The sequence below is a fragment of the Chroicocephalus ridibundus genome, chromosome 2 (genome assembly GCF_963924245.1).
Source record: "Chroicocephalus ridibundus chromosome 2, bChrRid1.1, whole genome shotgun sequence".
NCBI classification, from domain to species: Eukaryota; Metazoa; Chordata; class Aves; order Charadriiformes; family Laridae; genus Chroicocephalus; species Chroicocephalus ridibundus.
The window spans coordinates 50,622,846-50,642,337 of record NC_086285.1 but is presented as its reverse complement, the minus strand read 5'-3'; the positions used below and the strand labels follow the sequence as shown (position 1 = coordinate 50,642,337).

The window sequence follows — 19,492 nt, the reverse complement described above, 5'->3', positions numbered from 1 at the left end:
AATACAGCATCTGCAGAGGCGTTGTCCGCTCCCTCCTACCGACGGAGGGGGAGTTACAGGAGCAAAGTAAGCATGAACTTTCACGTGAGGTAGATGAGCCTGTGGATGAAAACTCTCTGTTATAATGGGCGAGAAATAAACATAACCAGTAAAAAACAAGCAGTACACCTCAATTACTGCCAACAAGTCAGCTCTCATTCAGCTTGGGTAGCTAAAAAGATAATGTATCTATAAGCTTGATACTGCCCAAGCGGTCTTCTGACACGTCTTCTCCTGTCCCATCCGGCACAGGCACACTAATGTCTGGGCGCTCACCCCCTCGGCGTTTCCACTTATTTCCCAATAACGCATGGATCAGCCCAGAGAGCTCCCTGTCGAGAGGGGCACGTGCTTTCCTGCAGGGCAGAGATGGACTCCTGCCCACTCAAAAAAAAAGTCTGTCTCTTATCTCCCATATTCCTGTCTTCTCTCGTCCTAGAAAGCAGCGTAGAATAGAACAGGGCATCTGCCCTCAGTAGTCACTACCAGGGATGAGCTTTCCAATTGCAAAAGTGTTTGGACACAAATCTGGGATACGAAGCTGCAAACCCACTTAACAGGCTAAAACACTGCCCCCCAAGGTAGGTGGTCCCTGACCCAATGGGGGAGGTACGCAGGGAAAAAGTTTGTGGCTGGATTCCAGGACCTAACAGCCCTACAACCCATTAACCGAAATCTCCGTGCAGATGTTCTGCTATTGGCTCTGTATATTTTAGGAGAGTTAAAGAATGCCACTACACAATCCTAAAAACACAGAAGCCTGCTTTTGAAAAAAATCCGGAAAGCAGAAGATAAGCACTCGTTATTCCAGCAGCAAAAGCGTCATGAGCTATAAACAGAATTAGACAATTATTACTGCCCATTTAGAAAAGCTACGTTTAGTCCCTAGAGACGGGGACCTGAGAGAATCATATTCAGATTCTGCTTTTCCATCCTCCCTTGCCTGGGACATCTGCAGGATTCATACGATCTCCAGCAGTTATCAATGGCTCGGGCATTCCCAGCGGAACAAGTCAGAGAACACCTACTCTGATCCGTTTGATTCCGGCTCGCGTGACTTGCTGACAGTCATACAGCTCAATTCTCTCCAAGTTGTGGCAGTTCTCCAGGTGTTCCAGAGTCACGTCCGTGATGAGAAGACAGTTATCAAGCTCCAGTACCTGCAGCCTCTCATGACCACACGTACTGTTGCTCAGATGAAGAATCCCATCATCAGTGATCAATTCACAGTGAGATAAGCTCTGAAACAGAGGGCAAACAGTTAATGACATCGCTCAGTCCTAAGTTACTCTGTCCTCTAAGCGGCAGAAGTCCTCTTCAACCTCCTACATTCTAGGGGTTTAACAGTTACGAGTACACAGATGACACCCAGAAGAGTAACAGAAGACACAGCTCTATTTAACAAAAGAAGAGCTATACTTTATTTTTAACTTTGCTCCAAAATGAGTAAAGTCCCAAACCATGCATCACTGGTAAAACTTCTGAGGCCCCTTTGCTCTCTAAGAAGGTGGGAATCCTGTTCTGATTGTCCTGCACCGCCGTTACCGATGGGTGCAAACAGCACGTGTGCTGTGCCAGAAACAGGAGACAACTTTAAAGGATGATCAAGAACATACATGAACAGCTGAGGATCTACTGACGGGAGCTACTGTTTCACAGCTGCCATGTTTTCACACATACCACCAGGACCAAGCCTGTGCAAGTCCACGCAGATAAAGAACAATCAGAGTGGACTGATTTGCCAAATCATGATTTCAAAAACCCACAAGCGCTTAACACCTCAGGCTGTGCATACAAAGGGTAATACACATCTTGTACAGCCGCAGGAGCAGGTCTGTTCTGCAACAGTCAGCATAATAAACTAAAAAATTCTGCTCCTCTTCAACATATTTTTTTACTCCCTTGAATTTCAAGAGCACGGAAAAAGTCGCAGCATCTCAGGCAGTAGCACCACATAAAGCAATTTCCTGGTTCCTTTAGGGAATTCATGGCTTTTGAAGAAGCAATGACGATGACAACAACAGGAAACAGACTTTCCTCAGAGGAGGTTTAAAAAACACTCTGTCACCAGTGAAACGAATGCTCTCGAGTCTTCTGCACTAGAAACGTGCAGGATCTGTGCTCTCTTTGCTCTCGCTCTGGGCTGGTTCCTTGCTTTATGCTCAGCCCTGTCTCTCGCCTGGGCTTGTATCTAAGTCTAATGGTGACTGGGTTTGACCCAGCATTTCTTTGCCAGAAGTTTGTTTTTTTTTTTCAGACAGCAACTGATGAAGAAACGTTTGCAGCAATCCAAAAAGGCTTTTTAACTCTGCGCAAGCTAACCAGTGCTCAAAAGTACCTCCTGCCAATCATCTGAACCAAACGTGTAACCCTTCTCTCAGTATATCACACCTACCTGCCTTTATTTCAGCCTGACAAGGAAGCCCGAGGACTACCAACCTTACCCGTATTTTACCTCAGCTGGAGTCACGAGCATTTCTTGCCTGCTACCAGACACACGGGGTCTGTCCTGCCTTTTAGAACAACTTGCCCCTCAACTTCTTTTTTCTCCTTTGCTCATCAGGATGAACAAGTAACCAAAGAGGCTGGGAGAGAGGTCTGCAGCTCCCCTCGAGTCTGCTGGGGAGCCACCTCAGCACCTTCCCTTCAGCTCCAACTGGTCCAGTTTTACTCACCGAGTGTGGACAGCTGGCAGTGACTCCAAGCGACACCACGATTAGTGCATACTGTCCCCAAAAGACAACGGAGACGAAGCGCTCGCCCCTATCAACAGTGTTTTACCTTATGTCATGTTTACATTCTGCAAGTCTATCGACTCTTTGAATACCGAAGTTCTCTCCCATACCTACTTCTGTTATGTACGTGTTCTGAGCATTTGCTTTGGCTCACAGCCTGGAAACAATCAGCAGTCGCAGGGTTAAAGAACATTTATAATAGATCTGCTGTTTCAAGGAAGGGCAGGAGGTTAGGTGAAGCTGTTGGCTACAGCAGCAGTCTGCTGGCTAATTACGAGTTTTCCGTCCCAGGAAGTAAGCAGCTTATAAAATCAGCTTTCCTGAGACACTGTATTTGGTACTGAAAGGACAATACAGGATGTACAGCTGAGTTCACAGAACTTTGTAAAACAAATACGCCAAACGAGACATACTTTGTATTAAATGATTTTTCTGACTTCATAAGCCTATTAGAAAGTGTTAATAACACGGAACCGATGAAAGTAATTACTTGAAATCTTTAGAGCAAAAAGATATGGTAAAATTCTTTTTTTTGTTAGCACATACTAAATGCTGTGCATAAATCAAATATGGCATCAAACACAGCATGACATACGGTGACAGTACGAAACAGTACAATCAACATCACTGAAGAATTTGACTGTCTCCTCGTCTCCAGGAATATTATGAGTATTTCACAGTTTCTCTAATAAGCTGAATGTACAAATATTAAACACCTTCCCTAGAACTTACTTCTTAAGTCCAGTAAGTAATAAAGCATTTGAGTATCCTGATACTGATGAAGATGTAACAGCTGGTTATAATTGGTCTGACAGTGCTTTGCTTATTTCCGCTGTCTACCAAGCCTCCAAACACCAAGAAACAAATTCAAAACTGATTTCTGCAACTTCAAAATATTTGTTTAAACTGCAAATATACCTCAACAGCCACACAAGAGTCTACAGAACCATCAACAGTACACAATTTCGCATTTGAAGTATCAAGATTACTTCACGTAGAGTTATTTGGCACCTGCTAGTTTGTTTTTCCTTTCCCTGTAATTCTCCGCCATCACCGTTCACTCACAATCTTTGAGCATGTATCCTTCCTGCACACAGGATATACGTATCAAAAAAAAAAAAAAAAAATCAGTTTTTCTGTCTCCCTTAGAAAAGGTATCTTTTTTTACCAATGCCACACTTTTGTGTCTGTGGGTTAACACACAAAGGCGAGCAAACAGGAGCAGGTTCAGAAAAATACTTTGAAATCATGAGGTTTTATGATATCTCTGGTGAAGTACTGGCAGACCTGGTACAAAAGATCTCTTGCAAGTCCTGGTTACAATTTAGATTACAATACAAAAACATGTCTGTTGCAGAAGAACAGAAAGTGTCCCATATAAATGGCTCCGCATCTCCTGACAACTCTTTGGCTTAACATTAAGAATTATGGTACAGAAATAAGGTTGGACAATTAATAAGCAAAAATAAAAACCAACAACAATAAAAAATATTGAACAAGCTCCTTTTTAAAAGCCATCTCTCCTCACGTTGCTACCTTAGTAACACTGAGCGAATAACACTAACTAATCATAACACAATTTAATTAATGAAGCAGCAAACCTTCGTTTAATCCCATCTAAGAACAGATTATAAAGATACTTGTTCTCTCAGGTAGATCTGAGGTAGTATACATATAACAAATCTACACTTACAGGACAACTGGCCCTAAATACAGGAGCTTCTATTGTCAGGACAGTCTAGTAATTTTGGAGTACCTTGACTGAAGAACAGCCAAATTTATGTCACCTGAAATTGCTTTTGATGCTCTGAAAGATCCAAGCAACCACTCCCTAGAAAACAGTTATTTGAAATACGGTAAGCAGGGTACCCCCCACTGAAGGCATCTCATTCGTCTCCAATTACGTTCAAAAGTCTAGGTCAAAAAAACCTTTCATAATTTACTATGTAAATGTAGTCCCTGGGAAAGACTGCTTGCATGCAAAACTCATTACAGAGCGATAACATTTATCTTCACTGGGTGGTTCTGTTTATTCAGTATTTGATGTGAAGTGTCACACTCCCTAAGAAAACCATTAGTGAACACTTAGGAGTATCCGAGTACTCTAAGTTGAACTAAGTAATCAAACGTGAAGGATGTTAACCATAAAATACAAGCTTTCTGGTTACTACTCACTGATTTGGTACTATTTTTTTTATCACAAAATGCATGTAAATATTTTAGGAATAATTTGCTTCTTTTAGAATACTTATGAAACTTGCATATATTTGCACAGTATCACACTACAGCAGGAACTTGTTCCAGATAGAGAGTGAGCCGCCTGTTTTTGCATTGCAGGACTTGGGTACGTCTGTGGTTTGGGGGGATGTACTACAGCTCACAAACAAAGAGTTAAACTTACCAATGCTTGTAGCTTAGGACAGTGTATAGAAAGTTGTATCAATGTGCTGTCGGTTATCTAGAAATAAAAGAAACCAAACAACCATAAGCAGCAGGCAGCAGGAGAGTCAACCCTCAAATAAGATACCTCTTTCTCTACCAGAGGAAGGTTCTGTTATTTCTGGAAAACACCCAATCACCTGTTACTCTTCAAGCATTTCCCTGTATAGGATTTCACAATAATTATTTTTATTTACTATCATAACCACAGAAATATTAGCAAAAAACCAAAGCACATCTAACTGAAAGTGCTAATGCACTGTATTCTTACACTGGACGTTCAATATTCCTTTTCATATTAAACCTCACCAAAACACATTCTTCCAAGTCCATCTTCTCCAGCTCATGGCAATTCTAAAATAGGCAAAAAACAAACAGATAAACAAAAGATGAAATAAAACAACATATAGGCATAAAAGCATATGCAGGGCTAGTAATATGGGATAGCACAGCTTCCAAGAGGAAATTGTGAGCTAAATCCCTTCAAGTATTTGATCACCACAGGACAAAAAATGGTAAAAAATTTAAAAATAATCTGCAAGCAATACACCACCGCCCTCTCAAACCTCTACGTTTCAACCTTTCTCTTACTAAGTGAAACGTCTCCTCCTTGCCCTGTAAGGTCTCAACAGTGTGTATCAGGACTCACCCACCCCCCGCTTCCCTTTCCTCTTTTGGGGTCAACCTCAATTCAACCTACGGCATCTATAGCCTGTGCACTAAAGCTGACTAATCTGCACGCAGACGATCCAACTGCTGCGTACATCAACCTGCACCAAACTAATCGGAAACACGCTTAAGCCCATAAGGAACATCTCTCTTCACCATCAAACATTAGAAAGAAGCCTTGAAAACAATTTGCTTTGTTAATGAATGTTGAAAATTTTAAAATAGTGTCCACTTTAATGCTGGGAGAAAGCTGCACTTCACATTTATACAAGCGATTTTCCTAACACTCCAAGAGATCCCTAGCAAGCTTTTAGAAGTGCTTTCAATATCTGATCATGACTAATTTCGAGAAGATGATGTAACTCTGTGACCCCGCAGCAGAACACATGGTGCCACGCCTCAACCCAAACCCCAACCCATTTTCCCACGGGCATAGGAAGAAACGGTTTAACTTGCAGCTCCCAAAAGCAGGCTTGAGGTGACTACCGAAAGCCCAAGGCTGAATGATTAGAAACCCACTGTTTAACCACTGTGGCTGGAAAAAAAAAAAACCCTTTCATTCAGACTAAGTATCAGCAGTGTAAATGAATCCTCTTCACAGAGTATTATTTTTGTGTTCAGATTTCCTAAACCAGCAAGCATACAAGTCTAACTTGAAGCACTTGATACCATCAATATGCTTACTTTACATATTTACAGCACAAATCCGGGCACAAGTGCTTATAGTTTATAATGCATAATGTCAGTATTTTTGTAACTTCAAGGTATGCTCAGATTAATCTATTATATGGTGATTTTTTGGGTGTAAATATCACGAGGGTATGTGTGATCTTTATAGGGGAAATTTGGCTAGAATACATCACACAAGTTTACAGTTATGTTAAACATAATAAATGCAATCGAAACACACTAAAAAAAAAAGAGGAGAAAAAGGTGAAAAATTCAATGATAGATGGCAAAATAGATCAAGTTGCAGCTCTAAGTATAATCCAGAAATAAAATCACTTTTTAGTCCCCTCCTCCACTGGGTTCTTCCTACTTTGTTTTTCTTCTTCTCCTATTCCTTCCCAGCAGGACTACATCAATCCACAGCTGCTCAGCAGCAATGAAAACAAGGCGAGCTCTGAACTTCTGAATGACCCTTACCCGTGCTAAAAGGGTAAAACCAGCATCTGTAAGATGTGAACATCTTGCAGCTTCCAAAATCCTGGAAAAGTTGTAAATGTTAAAGAAAACGTTAACAGAGAGAAAAGCAAATGCGTTTGAGATACAAATCTGTCTTCTGCAACTTAAAGCTCCCAATAGCAAATGTATATATATGCCCCTTTTTCATAGTAATTTGCAATTAAAAAGGTCTGATCCAGCTTATCAGAATCTTCTGAGAGTCACAGAAGAGATTAAGTTCAACCCTTAAATCTTCTCAACATTTAGCGGAAAAAAAATTATACATAATTATAGGCAGTTTGATTTCTTGTTTCAGTAAGACAGCATAATGCTTACGTTTTCTGAAGTGTTATCTGAGGAAAGATATGGGAGAATAAACCCTGAGTTTAGAAAAATGCAGATGAAGCCTGCAACTAAAACCTGGTACCTAAACACAGGGTGTTGAGAAGTCACAAAACTGAGAAACTGCTTACTAGAAATTCACTCGGAGCCTCTGCATGGAGCACAGTGAAGCAAGTTACCAGAAAGCAAGGAGCTTAAATTCTCCAAGCCCACAGTAAAAACAATTAACTACACCAACACAGCCTTACAGAAAATAAGTGTTTTGGAAAGATATATCTAACACTCTTCTGAGAGGTTCTGGGGAGCAGTATTGATAAAAAACAGGTCAACTGCCCCATACGGCACCACTAGTACAAAGAACAGGCTTCCATCCCGTAATTGGTCTTTTGTCATTGTCATTGTTTTCTTTTTTTTTTTTTTCAATTAACACTTTTTACTTTGCACATGGAAGAAGTATCAAGATGAATGAGGGGAAACCACAACACCATGTAATAAGTAGCACAAACCAAGGGCAACTTACCCACTCACCACAGCAAACACTATACTGGGGTCGGTGGGGAGGAGGCAGGGAAAGATGGACAAAAGAACCCCTAGCTGTGGCAACACTTAGAGGCATCTAGATCCTTCCACTGATTTAGAAGATCATTAGAAAGCTCTCTCTCTCTATAGAGAAAGTGCAAAGGGAAAACCCATGCTGTGTGCATCAGAAAAATACAACCCCAGCAGAGTACGGGATGTGGGGCTCTGACTAGGACTTTGCTGGATCAGTCTCTTTCAAGTCAACAGCAAGAGCACAGCTGAGGTTAGAGGTAAAGCAGCCCCACAGGATACACCCTCGAGAACCACTTCCAAAGTGCTAGACTCCAACAAGGTTCAGAAGTGTGATGGAAAATCAAGGACGGCCAAAAGAGAGGTACAAGACAGGTACCGCTTCCCAAATGGATGGTTTTAACACCTCTGGATTTACTTTCACAGAATCACATTTGGGAACTTTGTGCCCTTCCATCGAGGGCAGTTAGCAACCTACCATGAAATACTAACAGCTACTTTGAAAATTACCTGGGATACCAAACCCCACCACCACCACAAAAACACGAGTCAGGTCACATTTGTTACCCTTACTGCTTTCATCAATTACTTGCTTTAAACCCCACCTACACTTAGAACCATTAGATCCCCAACCCCATTACATTTCTGACTTTAAAGGATGGGGGGGAGGGCAGAAACGACATACAGAGTGTGCTGAATAGCAGGGATGCTACTTACTGTACCTCTGGGTGAAAAGAAGAATATGGAAACAGAGGGGTAAGAAAGCAGAAGACTAGCAGCTCTAGCTTTCCTGAAACTGGGTGTGCAATCAGTCAGAAGAGCAGGATGGGGAGAGCGAGCTATACATGCACACACTGCATCAATCAGGCCCCAGTATGAAAAACAGGTGGGAAGGCATCGGTCAGCATGAAAATGAGCAAAGTTCTAATTTTTGCTTTGTTTTAGTGATTGTACTTAATTACAGAGGCCCCTTCTTTTTGCCAGATACAGCTGACATTTATTTCCCATCCAACAATTCATGACAAAGTACCTAGCGTAGGAGCTGGTGAGGCAAAATGATATCGGAGAGTGGATTCCCCACTCTTATAAAGCAATGTTCTCTGAGACAGACCTCACAGCTGCATTTGTTGCCTACAGGTGTCTTTTGGGCACACCTGGAGTATCTCTGCACACAGCACCTCCCTACTCTTGTTGAATTAGCAGCAGGTGGGAGAGAACATTAGCGGGGTTAAAGGCAACGTGATCCTAATTTTCACAGCCCCGCTTAGACAAAGACATTCCTGGTTCATGGGTGCTTTTCTCGATAAGCCTCACCAAAACACCTAGCAGTATTTTAACACTAAAAAGCTTTAAAAGAGAAAAACAGCACTTAAATGAGCAGACACAAAAAGGGATGAGGACGTGTCTGTATCTGGAGATAGGGAGGAAAAAAAACAGCTGAAGGGAGCTGGACAAGCTTAGGATTTCTTTTTCAAGGAGATGGCATTTGTGAGTGCATTTAACAGCTGCAGAAGACAGTACTACCATGGAAAGCAGCTTAGTAGGATATCCTCAAAAGCTTCCTAACAAGGCCAGCGCACCCAACAGAGGCAGGGGAGTTTTCTTTCATACGCAACACTGAAATATTCAGAAGGTACAAACAAGTGTGGAATTACATTTACCTTTGATTTCCAACAAAATTTTTATCAAGTACTTCTCATACATGATCCCAAAAGTCTAGATGTAACCACTGTATCCTCTGTCCTTCCATCACACACTCCTCTGCAGTAATCACTGCAAAGGGTCATTTTTTTTCATTATACTGTTCCTCATTAAAGGAGAAGAATGGCAGACGCCTTCCCCCTCGTGGCACAGACGGGGGCTAACAGTTTACCTACCAAAGCCAAAACAATTCCTGATACAGTTGTACTGCCCTTGAAAAGACTTGCACAACTAAGTGCACTTTAGACCTCCTTTTATTTCCAATCTGACCTGTGAATTAAGTGAATGTGAGAAATCGTGCAGAAAGACCTGTAATACCAGCACAGCTCTCTAAGGAACACAACTAAGAGTGTCAGAAGACTCCTAAGTCCCAAATATGGGCACACATAAGCTCTTGTAAGTATGAACCATTACATGAAGGGGGCTGTCACTCTGGAATTGTCTTAAGGACAGGTTTTCTATAGTAACAAAAGCTCTTTTTCACTGAATCTGCTAAAGGAACACTGCGTGACAGCATATTGCACACTGGCATTTGAATGTAGCTTCCCCTTATTTTTACAATCTACTTTCCTCCATTTATCTGTGATTGAAGTATAAGAAGTTGCAACTCCTGCATGTTCCTGTCATAAATGGAAATTTAGTGTAATCCAAAATTTTTTTTTGTTTTATTTAATTTACCTTAATTAATTTACCATATTAGACCTTACAAGAAGTATTACACGTCTCTACAAGCGAAGAGTCGTTGTATGACTGAGCTTCATTATTAAAGCTGAAGCTGTCCCCACTTCTGAGAATACCACCATAACATACATGTTAGTGCAAATTACATCAATGTAAAAGTTTATATTTTTTTTAACTCATGAGCCCCTATTACTCAAAATGCGTCCCATAAATATCAGTCCTCAGTGCTTGCAGAGACATCAGGACACTCCATATCAGAGTTTAAGAATGTCAGGATGTACTGCAGAGCATATTAAAAATACATTTATAATAAAATTTGTAACTATAACACTCAGGTATGATTTAGCTGTTTTTTACAAGACAAATGACTGCATAAAACCACATCAGAGTACAAACACCACAAGGCACAACACAATATGGATATTTTTACCTTTAAAAAAAATAATGAGCTTTATATCTTTTCTTCTGGCTTGTAATTAGTACCTAAAATACTTAGCTAGAAGCACAGAATTGAACTGCTAGGTTCAACGTATGTTATTTGTCATACATTAATTCTTGTTTTTCCAATAAACAGAGGGCTACATTCATATGCTAGCTACAGAGGCCCAGCCCTCAAGTTCACGTTCAGCTGGTACTTCTAACTTAATTTTTTGATTGCAAAGGTGACGCAAACAATACAAAGCTAAATTAAACCCGTGGATATCAGCTGATTATCTTCAGGAGTGAATTCCTTAGATCAGGCCAGTAACGACATACTCACAACACAACATACAACACGCTCGTGACATACTCACTTCAGCCTTGGACAGTTTAGACCAAGTGCTGTGAGAGAAGCATCTGTAAGGTTGCTACAGCCTGAAACACAGAGCGACTGAAGTCTATGACATCCTCTACAGATTTTTACAATGCCTTCATCTGAAATTTGCTGCAACACAGAAGAAGGTTGAAGTTACTTTGCTACCAAGTCACCAGCTAAGAACAAAAATCGAGTCATATTACTCAACTGTTAGTGTCACATTATATATAACCATGGCAACCTGTGGATTTTCAACCAAAAAACACTGTTGTGAAATCATGTTCATTGGTAACAATGAAGAAAATCAACACACACAATTCCTACTTATCCATGTATTTTTCCACAGATCCCGCGTACTGCTCAAAGGCTGTGTGAAGCACAGAGTTGTTTGGTTTTGTCTTCCTTTTTCACTTTGCTTTTGGCTTTATAATTTTCAAAAAAATTTTTTTTGTTAATTGTAGTTGTCACTGTGTGAAACAGCTTGCTGCTTTTATGTTTGCAGAGTTCAGGTCTTTCATTCCAGTGACTGTTTAAGTTCAGGAACAATGCAAAAGAGAGCTTAAAGCCTAACAGCAGGAGAGCTAACTGCCTATTTTGCACTGGAGCAGTAGAACCCAAGGGTAAAAATCCTTCACTTCTGGATAACTTCCAAAGCAAGAGTTACAGGTAAACAATTAGATATAATCCATTCTTTACACAAGATAAATATAAAAGCCAGGTTTGCCCTACCCTATGCAGCTGAAAGATTTAATGCAAAACAGGGATTTTCATTTCTCAAAATTGTTTTGTACTAGATATTCTGAAAAAAAGTAACTCTAAATTTGGGATATGAATAAAAAAGTTTCCTCTCTGAAACAGGAACTATAAGAAATAGCCCCAATGCAGCTGCACACAAAATAGCAACAGGAACTAGGTTATTGGGTGTGTGTGCAAACATTATTTTGTTTACAGGTCTTCTATTCCAGAAAAGGTATCCTCTCCTCCTCCCACTCCTAATTCCAAGAATTTAATTTTTCTGCTGAATGACTAATTGTTCATGGTGAAACAGGCTATTTTATTCCCTGGCCTAACATTACTCTTCCAATGTTAACAAAGACTTCTACAGTATTTTGAACTGAAAATACACACTCCTTTTACAAGCCACTCATCTAGGTACTCTAATACTACTATAGCATATTTTTGAGGTTATTAGCACAAACATTACCTTTCACGGATGAAAACAGGATGAGAAATAGCAGTAGCTCAGCACAAAGAGAGATCACCTTATGCCTCCCCCTCCCCCAACCCAGCACTTTTTAATATCAGTGGTTTAAATTTGCAAATCATTCTGTCAAATAAAAATTATTCCAGACAGAAAACTAGGAGTCTTGTCTTCTTTTCATGGATCCAGAAGGATCTGCATCATCTACAGATAAGAAGATATTTTCTGGAACTGTTTTGTTCCCTTTTAGAGATACTTGTGACACTATTAGTGGGAAAAGGAACTATTTTGGAGGTAAGGACCACATAAATTTTATGCTGCTGCTTGAGACGGACAAAACCCTCATGTTATATGTGAAAATTTTCCATTCTGAAATTGCTTGTGATTTCAACGCCTACATCCCTCTCAGGAAAAAAAAAAGTACCCAAAAAATGCCTGCAAGTCACCCCCAGGGCAGGGGGGCTGGAACCCGATGATCTTTAAGGTTCCTTCCAACCCAAACCCCCATTCTGTGATTCTGTGAAGTCGCCAGTTTCTACACTGTAAAGATAGTACCTTTCAGATATGCAGTTTCCAGAGTTAAAATCAGTTCATTTCATAGCTGCCTGAGCTGGCCTGGCATTTTACAAGGTCCATAAAACAGAGCCACTAGAATTAAAGCGTGGATCGTATAAAGCACAAGGAGACCTGCTGTGTAAAAATCAGTGCTAGCCCTTTGATCATAAAGAGCCTGGCTGCTTCTGGAAGCATGCTTCTGAACCACAGCAAGCAGGACACATCTCCAGTGAAATAAAGCTTTAAAGCACACGTAACTAGGCAGGACACACAGACTAGCAACTCAAAAAATTCAAAGGGAAAAATACTTTCACTCATAAAGGGTTTTTTTTGTTTGTACTTAATATCTACGTGACAACATAGTGGCCAAGGTAAAACTCTGGTATACTTCTATGTCAATGCCCCTTTCAAGCAGGAAAGATCGTAACTGGTTGTCATCAGACCTCTTCAGAGATTTCCACAAAAATAATCAGAAAAGGCCAGCCATCATGTATTTCATTACTCTCAGGTAAAACACAACAGAAAATAAACTTTGGAGGAAGAGGAAAACCACCTTTTATTGCTACCTTCTAGCAATAAAACTGTAGAAAACTTTCCAAAAGTAAAAGAAAATAAAAATCTAGCAGCTTCATTATCCAAAATTTGCATGTCAGAAATGCTGAAATTCTAATTCATTTCAACATTTTCTAAGGCTTATTTACAGGCAAAAGTGACTTACATTTAAAAACAAAAAGATCTTTTCCATTCCTGAAGTGTCGCATCAGAAACAACAAAATATTAAATATAAAACACAGCAAATCTAATTTTTGTGTACTTGCTAAGTAGAATTAAAAGTACATGAATGATCCCCAGTCATTTCATTACAAATGAATACGTTCTTCCATTACTCTTGAAAAAGCATGTCCTTCTCCTGCTACCTAAGATGTTTCTGAATTGTTTTCAGTTACGATGCCGTTACATTTTACTCTCAATTATGTAGCCCAGAATATGGCTTCTGCTCAATTAGACACCTTAAAATTATGAATAGACCAAAATGTTTGACCTTAACGGATGGGAAAACAAGAACTACATCTGTAAAACTGCATGGTTTAGCACATAAACAGTTCATGAGATTTGAATGAATGCAGTTAGTTTTTACTCTAGTGCTTGCTACAGTTAAAAATAAACCAGCTCTCCAAATCCACACTCAGCTGTAGAAACAGCCAGCTCATTTTAAGACCTTTATTCCACACAAAACTCTGTAAACTTATTTAAGTGTGTAGCAGATCAATTCATTATCATTCAGAAAATGTTTTTTTGATTCTTAGAGAAGGTACCTTTTGAAGCTTCAAATACTTACTGTACAGGATTGCAAATTCAGGATTACAAGTTCATGACAATGATTTTGAATGTGTTTCAATGCTTCATCTTCTAACTGTATTTGACGATTAAATCGGACATAGGAAAAGAAACAAGAAATTAAAAGCACAGCAAAGCAGCCCAAAGAATGTACATATCTTGTAATATTGAACAAAAGACTATAACAAAAATGGTATTTTTTAATTCACGGAGATTTCAAAAACCCAAAATAAAATTTTATTCCTAAAGGATCACCCAAGTGGTTATGTACCTGTGTGCAACCTCTAAGAAATAGAGCTTTTAGTCCACTACACCCTTTCACCAGTGCTTCAATACCATCCTTCGTAATCTGATCACACCAGGAAAGATTCAAATGTTCCAGATTTCTGCAACCCTCACTGGGAGAATTAAAAAAATACATAAAGTTAAATCCAGCCTTCAAATAGTCATAACAGTGGGAAACCCAAATTAAACACACTGTTAGAAATTAATGATAGCCAGTGGACTGTGCCAGGCCTCCACAGAAAAGTCATGAGAAAAGACCACACACAAACATCATAGTCTACACCCAAGAAGTGCTAGATACAGGATATAGTCAGTGCTGATACACAGTATTAAGGTTCAGCACTGATTTTTTTAACTTTATTAAATGTTGAACAGCTCTTTAAACGCTTTTCTTTAACACAAAACACTGAATCTTCTTACCTTAAGCCTTTCAAAGAGCTGTTTGTGATGGCTACACAAGATGTCAGATCCAGATGTTTCAGTTTGGAACAGAATCTGCTAAGACTGTAACACGTGCTGCAAAACAGCAGACACACTAAAAATACCTTCAGCTACTTCTTTTTCCAAATTTCTCCATCAAACAAAAAACCCCTTTGACTTACCTGTCAGTGATTTTTGTGCACCCATTCAGATTTAAGTGTTCGATGTTTCTACAGTTCTGTGCAAAGGTCCTAAAACAGCAACAAAAAGCTGGAGAATTAATATAGTGTCACAAGTTGTAATACAGTCACTAGAGTGCGCTCTGTCCCCTACCTCTTTCCATCTCAGTCAAAAAGCTTAATCTTCAAGCCACAGAGTAATTACAAAGTACATCTCAAATACATCTGTCTCAGTGATTGCTTTTTCCTTTTGCTATTGCAAGTTTCTGTCTTGGGTAACTCCTGAAACCAAGTGTTATTCCCCTCTCAAAAACCACTTGAGCAAGGCGTTTATTTCTGTCATATATAAGCCAGAACTGACTTGCTTCAAATGCCTTAACGAAAAACATTAAGGGCATAAACAGAAAGGTTTAAATATCACATCAGTTAAATATTAAGCTGGTGGGGAGAGTTTTTGCACATCTCATTACTGAAGCCTTTGTAGGTCTCACTCAGGAGCTCGCTCCTACATCAAATGAAAAGGAACATACCCTGCGCAATACAGGAGTGGGACCTAAGCCTATCAGACTACCAGTGGAAAGCCCTGAGGTTTACAAATTAGTTATTTCTGATTTTAAAAATTAAAACGCATCTGTGTGCAGTACTGGGTATGAACTCTAAGGATGATTGGAGCTATTTTACTGCTAAAAGGCTGTATGTATCATCACACTAATTACCCAGAAGGAATACATAAACTTTCTTTTCATCTCTGCAGAGTAATATTTACAGCTGCACTGCATTTCAGAACACTGTTTTTATGCCCATGTTTCCTCCAACTGCATGGATTTTATTGGCAGGGGTGGAGGAAACACACAAAAACAGTTTTGTCTGGAGGCTTGCCGTGGTTAACATATCCGACTACACACTCAGCTGGTAACAACTTCCTGGCTCTCCAGTGTGGATTGAAAACAATGGAAAAAAACCCAGCAAGCAGTTATACTGGTGAGAGTTTCCACTTGAATTCTCAAAACAGCTATTCCAAAATTCATGTACTGGAGGGGAGATTTACAATCGAGACACTCTTCAAATCACTTGGAAAGACGCTACACTCTGGGATAATTTACAGGAACAGCAAACTTTGCCTCTGAGATTCAAGCGTGGGGCATGTCCTGACAGAGCTGCCACAAACATTTAGTACTTACATAGCCAATACCTACTTCGATAACTGGCTATTTTTAAACAAAAGTTGATGTAGAAGAAGGATAAATAAATAAATTAATATCACCCACAAAACCAATGGATCCAGAAACAACTCAACACAAAAAGCCTGATAGAAAAAGTTGCTTTCAGAACAAGTATCTGAAAATTAATGGCACCTTTCTCATGCTAATGTTTTTAAAGTCTTAAAGCTTATGCATTTATCATTCATTTGGTAATGTCAATATAACCTGCTTGTATTTCAGAGGTGAATCATCTTCTTTCATAAAGCGTCTTAGATACCACCCTTTGCACCAGTTAGTTGTTACCAATGCATGTGTGCACACCAGTAACACGCTGGTAGCCGGTCTCAGCTAAGCCTGTCCTACTACCTGCCACCATGACTGGCTGTATCATCCCTACAACGTACACACGTGCTATGCACTGAACTGCTCTATACTTATTCTAAGTATCTGTTTACTAAATATATCATTATTTAAAAATACCCCACCCCCAGCCCTTCCCCTCTTCTCACATGCCACTAATACCTGAACCCACTTAGGATTCTTGGTCCTAGTCACAGCCCTCACTGCAGTCCCCTAGCCTTAGTGATGTGAAAAGCACAGCTGGGAGCCTAAACCAAATGTGAAAATGGAGTTACCGGGAGGAAAAAGGTTACCTACTGTTCTGACTCTTTCTTCCTACGCCCTTCTTATTACATCCCCCACTACCTCCTTCCCCATGGTAGCTGCTGCCTCTCTTGAAGCCTGCCTTCCCCCTCCCCTCCATTTCTGCTTTTGCCTTCCCTGCTGAGGACACGGGGATCATCTGCATGAACACTCTGGGAACTTGGGGGAGCACTGCAGAAAGTTAACTCTGGTTGGGGCTACCGCTTTTTTGACAGCAGTTGCCAGTAATTTGGGAGATGGCAATAATATGCACTTTCCCCTGAGAAGGCAAGACTGCCTGAAGGTGGCGACACACGAGGTAGCAGTTAGGGAGATGTCCTATAGGCAAGGAAAGCTCTCGGGAGATTTTCGGGTCTGAAGCCCATTTGGATTACTAAAGCAATCTATTGCTTAACTAGTTGCTGGATGAATTTACTCTAGAGACAAAAATCAGTGAATTAGTCTTATAAATTTTAGAAAGAGTTAAAGGTCCCAAGACACTAACTTAATGCCCAGTGCTTAAGAAAAATTTTTGTGCTTCTATTTTCCACCTAAGAATGGCCACACTATGTCAGCCTGAACACCATGCGGCCCAGTCTCCTGTGGCAGCAGAGGAAAGCATAACAACTGCAAAAAGCCATATCCCAAGGCTTCCTCCAAATATTCTTTCAGCCCTGAAGTGCTTGTGGCTGAGGGACCCTTCAGCTGGAGGTTTAAATACTCAGTGAAATATCCACAGAGGAATCTAGCTAAACAGTTTGCATCTAGAAAAAGCTTACCTGGATTCAAACTGTTTTTTGGGAACAAATTGCACAGTTCAGTTTATATATTGTGTAACGGGCCACCTTCTCTGGTTAGAGACTCCTGAGATGTTCCTGTTGCCTGATTGTTCTTATAATACAGCAAGAAGAGAATCTCAGGCCTTTCCCAATTTTGTAGGCATCCAACCACATCAGTCTTTACTCTTCCTTCCATTGCTAAGGGTTACCTCTTGTCCAAACTAGAAGACAAACTATGAACCGACTGACTACTAATCCTGATGAAACTGTAGCTGTAGGATGCCAGAGTAAAATAAAAGTCTGAAAACATTTTAAATGCTTGAAAATGGAGATATAGCAAGATAATACTAAGAAAAGAAAAAGACATATTTCTGAAAAGCACAGTTCTCATTTCTTCGTTTGTTTCCAGAAAATAACAGTAGCTATACTTTGATCTCAAACTGATGTCTCGTTTAGTCATTATGAAGGTACTTAGTACTTACTTAAGTATCCCATTTTGATCATTAGACAGTACTTAGAAATCCAAACAAATATAACAATAATTGCTTTTGGTCTGGACATTAGGAAATAAGTGATGTCTCAATCTAGGACTTTACTTACTTTAAAGAGGAGTCTCCAACACCAAGACATCCTCTCAGACTAAGTTGTCTCAGGAACCCACCACACCTTTTCGATATATTTTCCACAACACGACCCTTAAACCAGATAAAAGGAAGATTTTGTTGAGTTTTATTCTGACATAACATTCTAACAAAATTTAAAATGCCAGGAGTGAAGACCAGCCCCAGCTACACTCCAACAGAACTACACCTCTTTGAATTTCTTTTGCTACTTTAAGAAAAAAAGTTACCTGTTGAGAATCTCCACTCGAAGCGTTAGTCAACTCAAGCTTTAGTTCTCTCTCCCTTTTTTTAGTCTATTACACATGACTCAAGGATTTGTCTCAGCAAAACCTACCCATTAAGACTGCTAAAAGGACCTTCAAGTTCTGTCAGATGTGTAGGGAACCTGAAGAACTGTCCCAGAGGTGGAATGGGAAGCATGCCCATTCTTCAAGGATGACAGTTACCACTACAACACGTTAAGTTTAAATTGTCCATGAAGATGTGCTTCAGCTAGTTTGTCACTCTGAACTACAGCCTCTGTTAAGTCCTGTTCTACAGTCCCTGCTGTAAGGATTTACCTCTGCAACTGAAGGGGCTTGAAGACCTTGGCAGGAGCAGCCACTTTATTTGCCTCCAGAAGATTTGCAGGAGATCACCTGCCAGTCTTTAGAGTCATATATATTTGGGCGTCTCTTCCTAACACTTGGGAATTCCAAAGGACTTCTCACGCTGTGGAGTTTACAGACTTTATATCTCATTATTTAACAAAAGCTGAAGCACAATTTATAAACAAAACTTCCTACTTAGCCCCAAATTTTCAACAAAATGCTTTTTATTTACATCCTGAAAGTGCCTTTTGCTGTACATCAGAAGTAAGCAGAATAGCAATGGCATGATACTTCTACTATTCAATCTGAAAGTAGCATTATGGACAAATGTTATTTAAACAACTTTGGGGTTTTTTTCTGGGTAGGAAAAACAAGATAAGATAGCAGAAAGCAGGTGGCCACTGCAAAAACTGACTAGAGATCACATTGTGTCTAATTTTATGGAGGTAAGGTAAAAATATTCAACGCTGATTATTAAACAAACAGGACTAATACCTAACAACCCCTTTTATTTTCTTCCCCCTCTCTCTTTTTTAAAGAAGGAGTACTTATAAAATTACAGG

At 39.9% G+C, this 19,492-nt stretch overlaps 1 protein-coding gene across 1 annotated transcript in view; it reads right to left on the bottom strand.

The window, feature by feature from the left end:
• Positions 1–19,492, bottom strand: part of FBXL2 (F-box and leucine rich repeat protein 2) — a 55,520-nt gene that overhangs the window by 817 nt on the left and 35,211 nt on the right. Inside the window, exons 5-15 of the mRNA XM_063324072.1 lie at positions 18,317–18,411; positions 15,097–15,165; positions 14,915–15,010; positions 14,481–14,607; positions 14,211–14,285; positions 11,114–11,244; positions 7,029–7,089; positions 5,523–5,567; positions 5,176–5,232; positions 1,068–1,280; positions 6–99 (exon numbers count right to left, since the gene is read on the bottom strand). Of these exons, the coding sequence (XP_063180142.1) occupies positions 6–99; positions 1,068–1,280; positions 5,176–5,232; positions 5,523–5,567; positions 7,029–7,089; positions 11,114–11,244; positions 14,211–14,285; positions 14,481–14,607; positions 14,915–15,010; positions 15,097–15,165; positions 18,317–18,411 (1,063 nt within the window). The remainder of the gene's footprint in view (positions 1–5; positions 100–1,067; positions 1,281–5,175; positions 5,233–5,522; positions 5,568–7,028; positions 7,090–11,113; positions 11,245–14,210; positions 14,286–14,480; positions 14,608–14,914; positions 15,011–15,096; positions 15,166–18,316; positions 18,412–19,492) is intronic.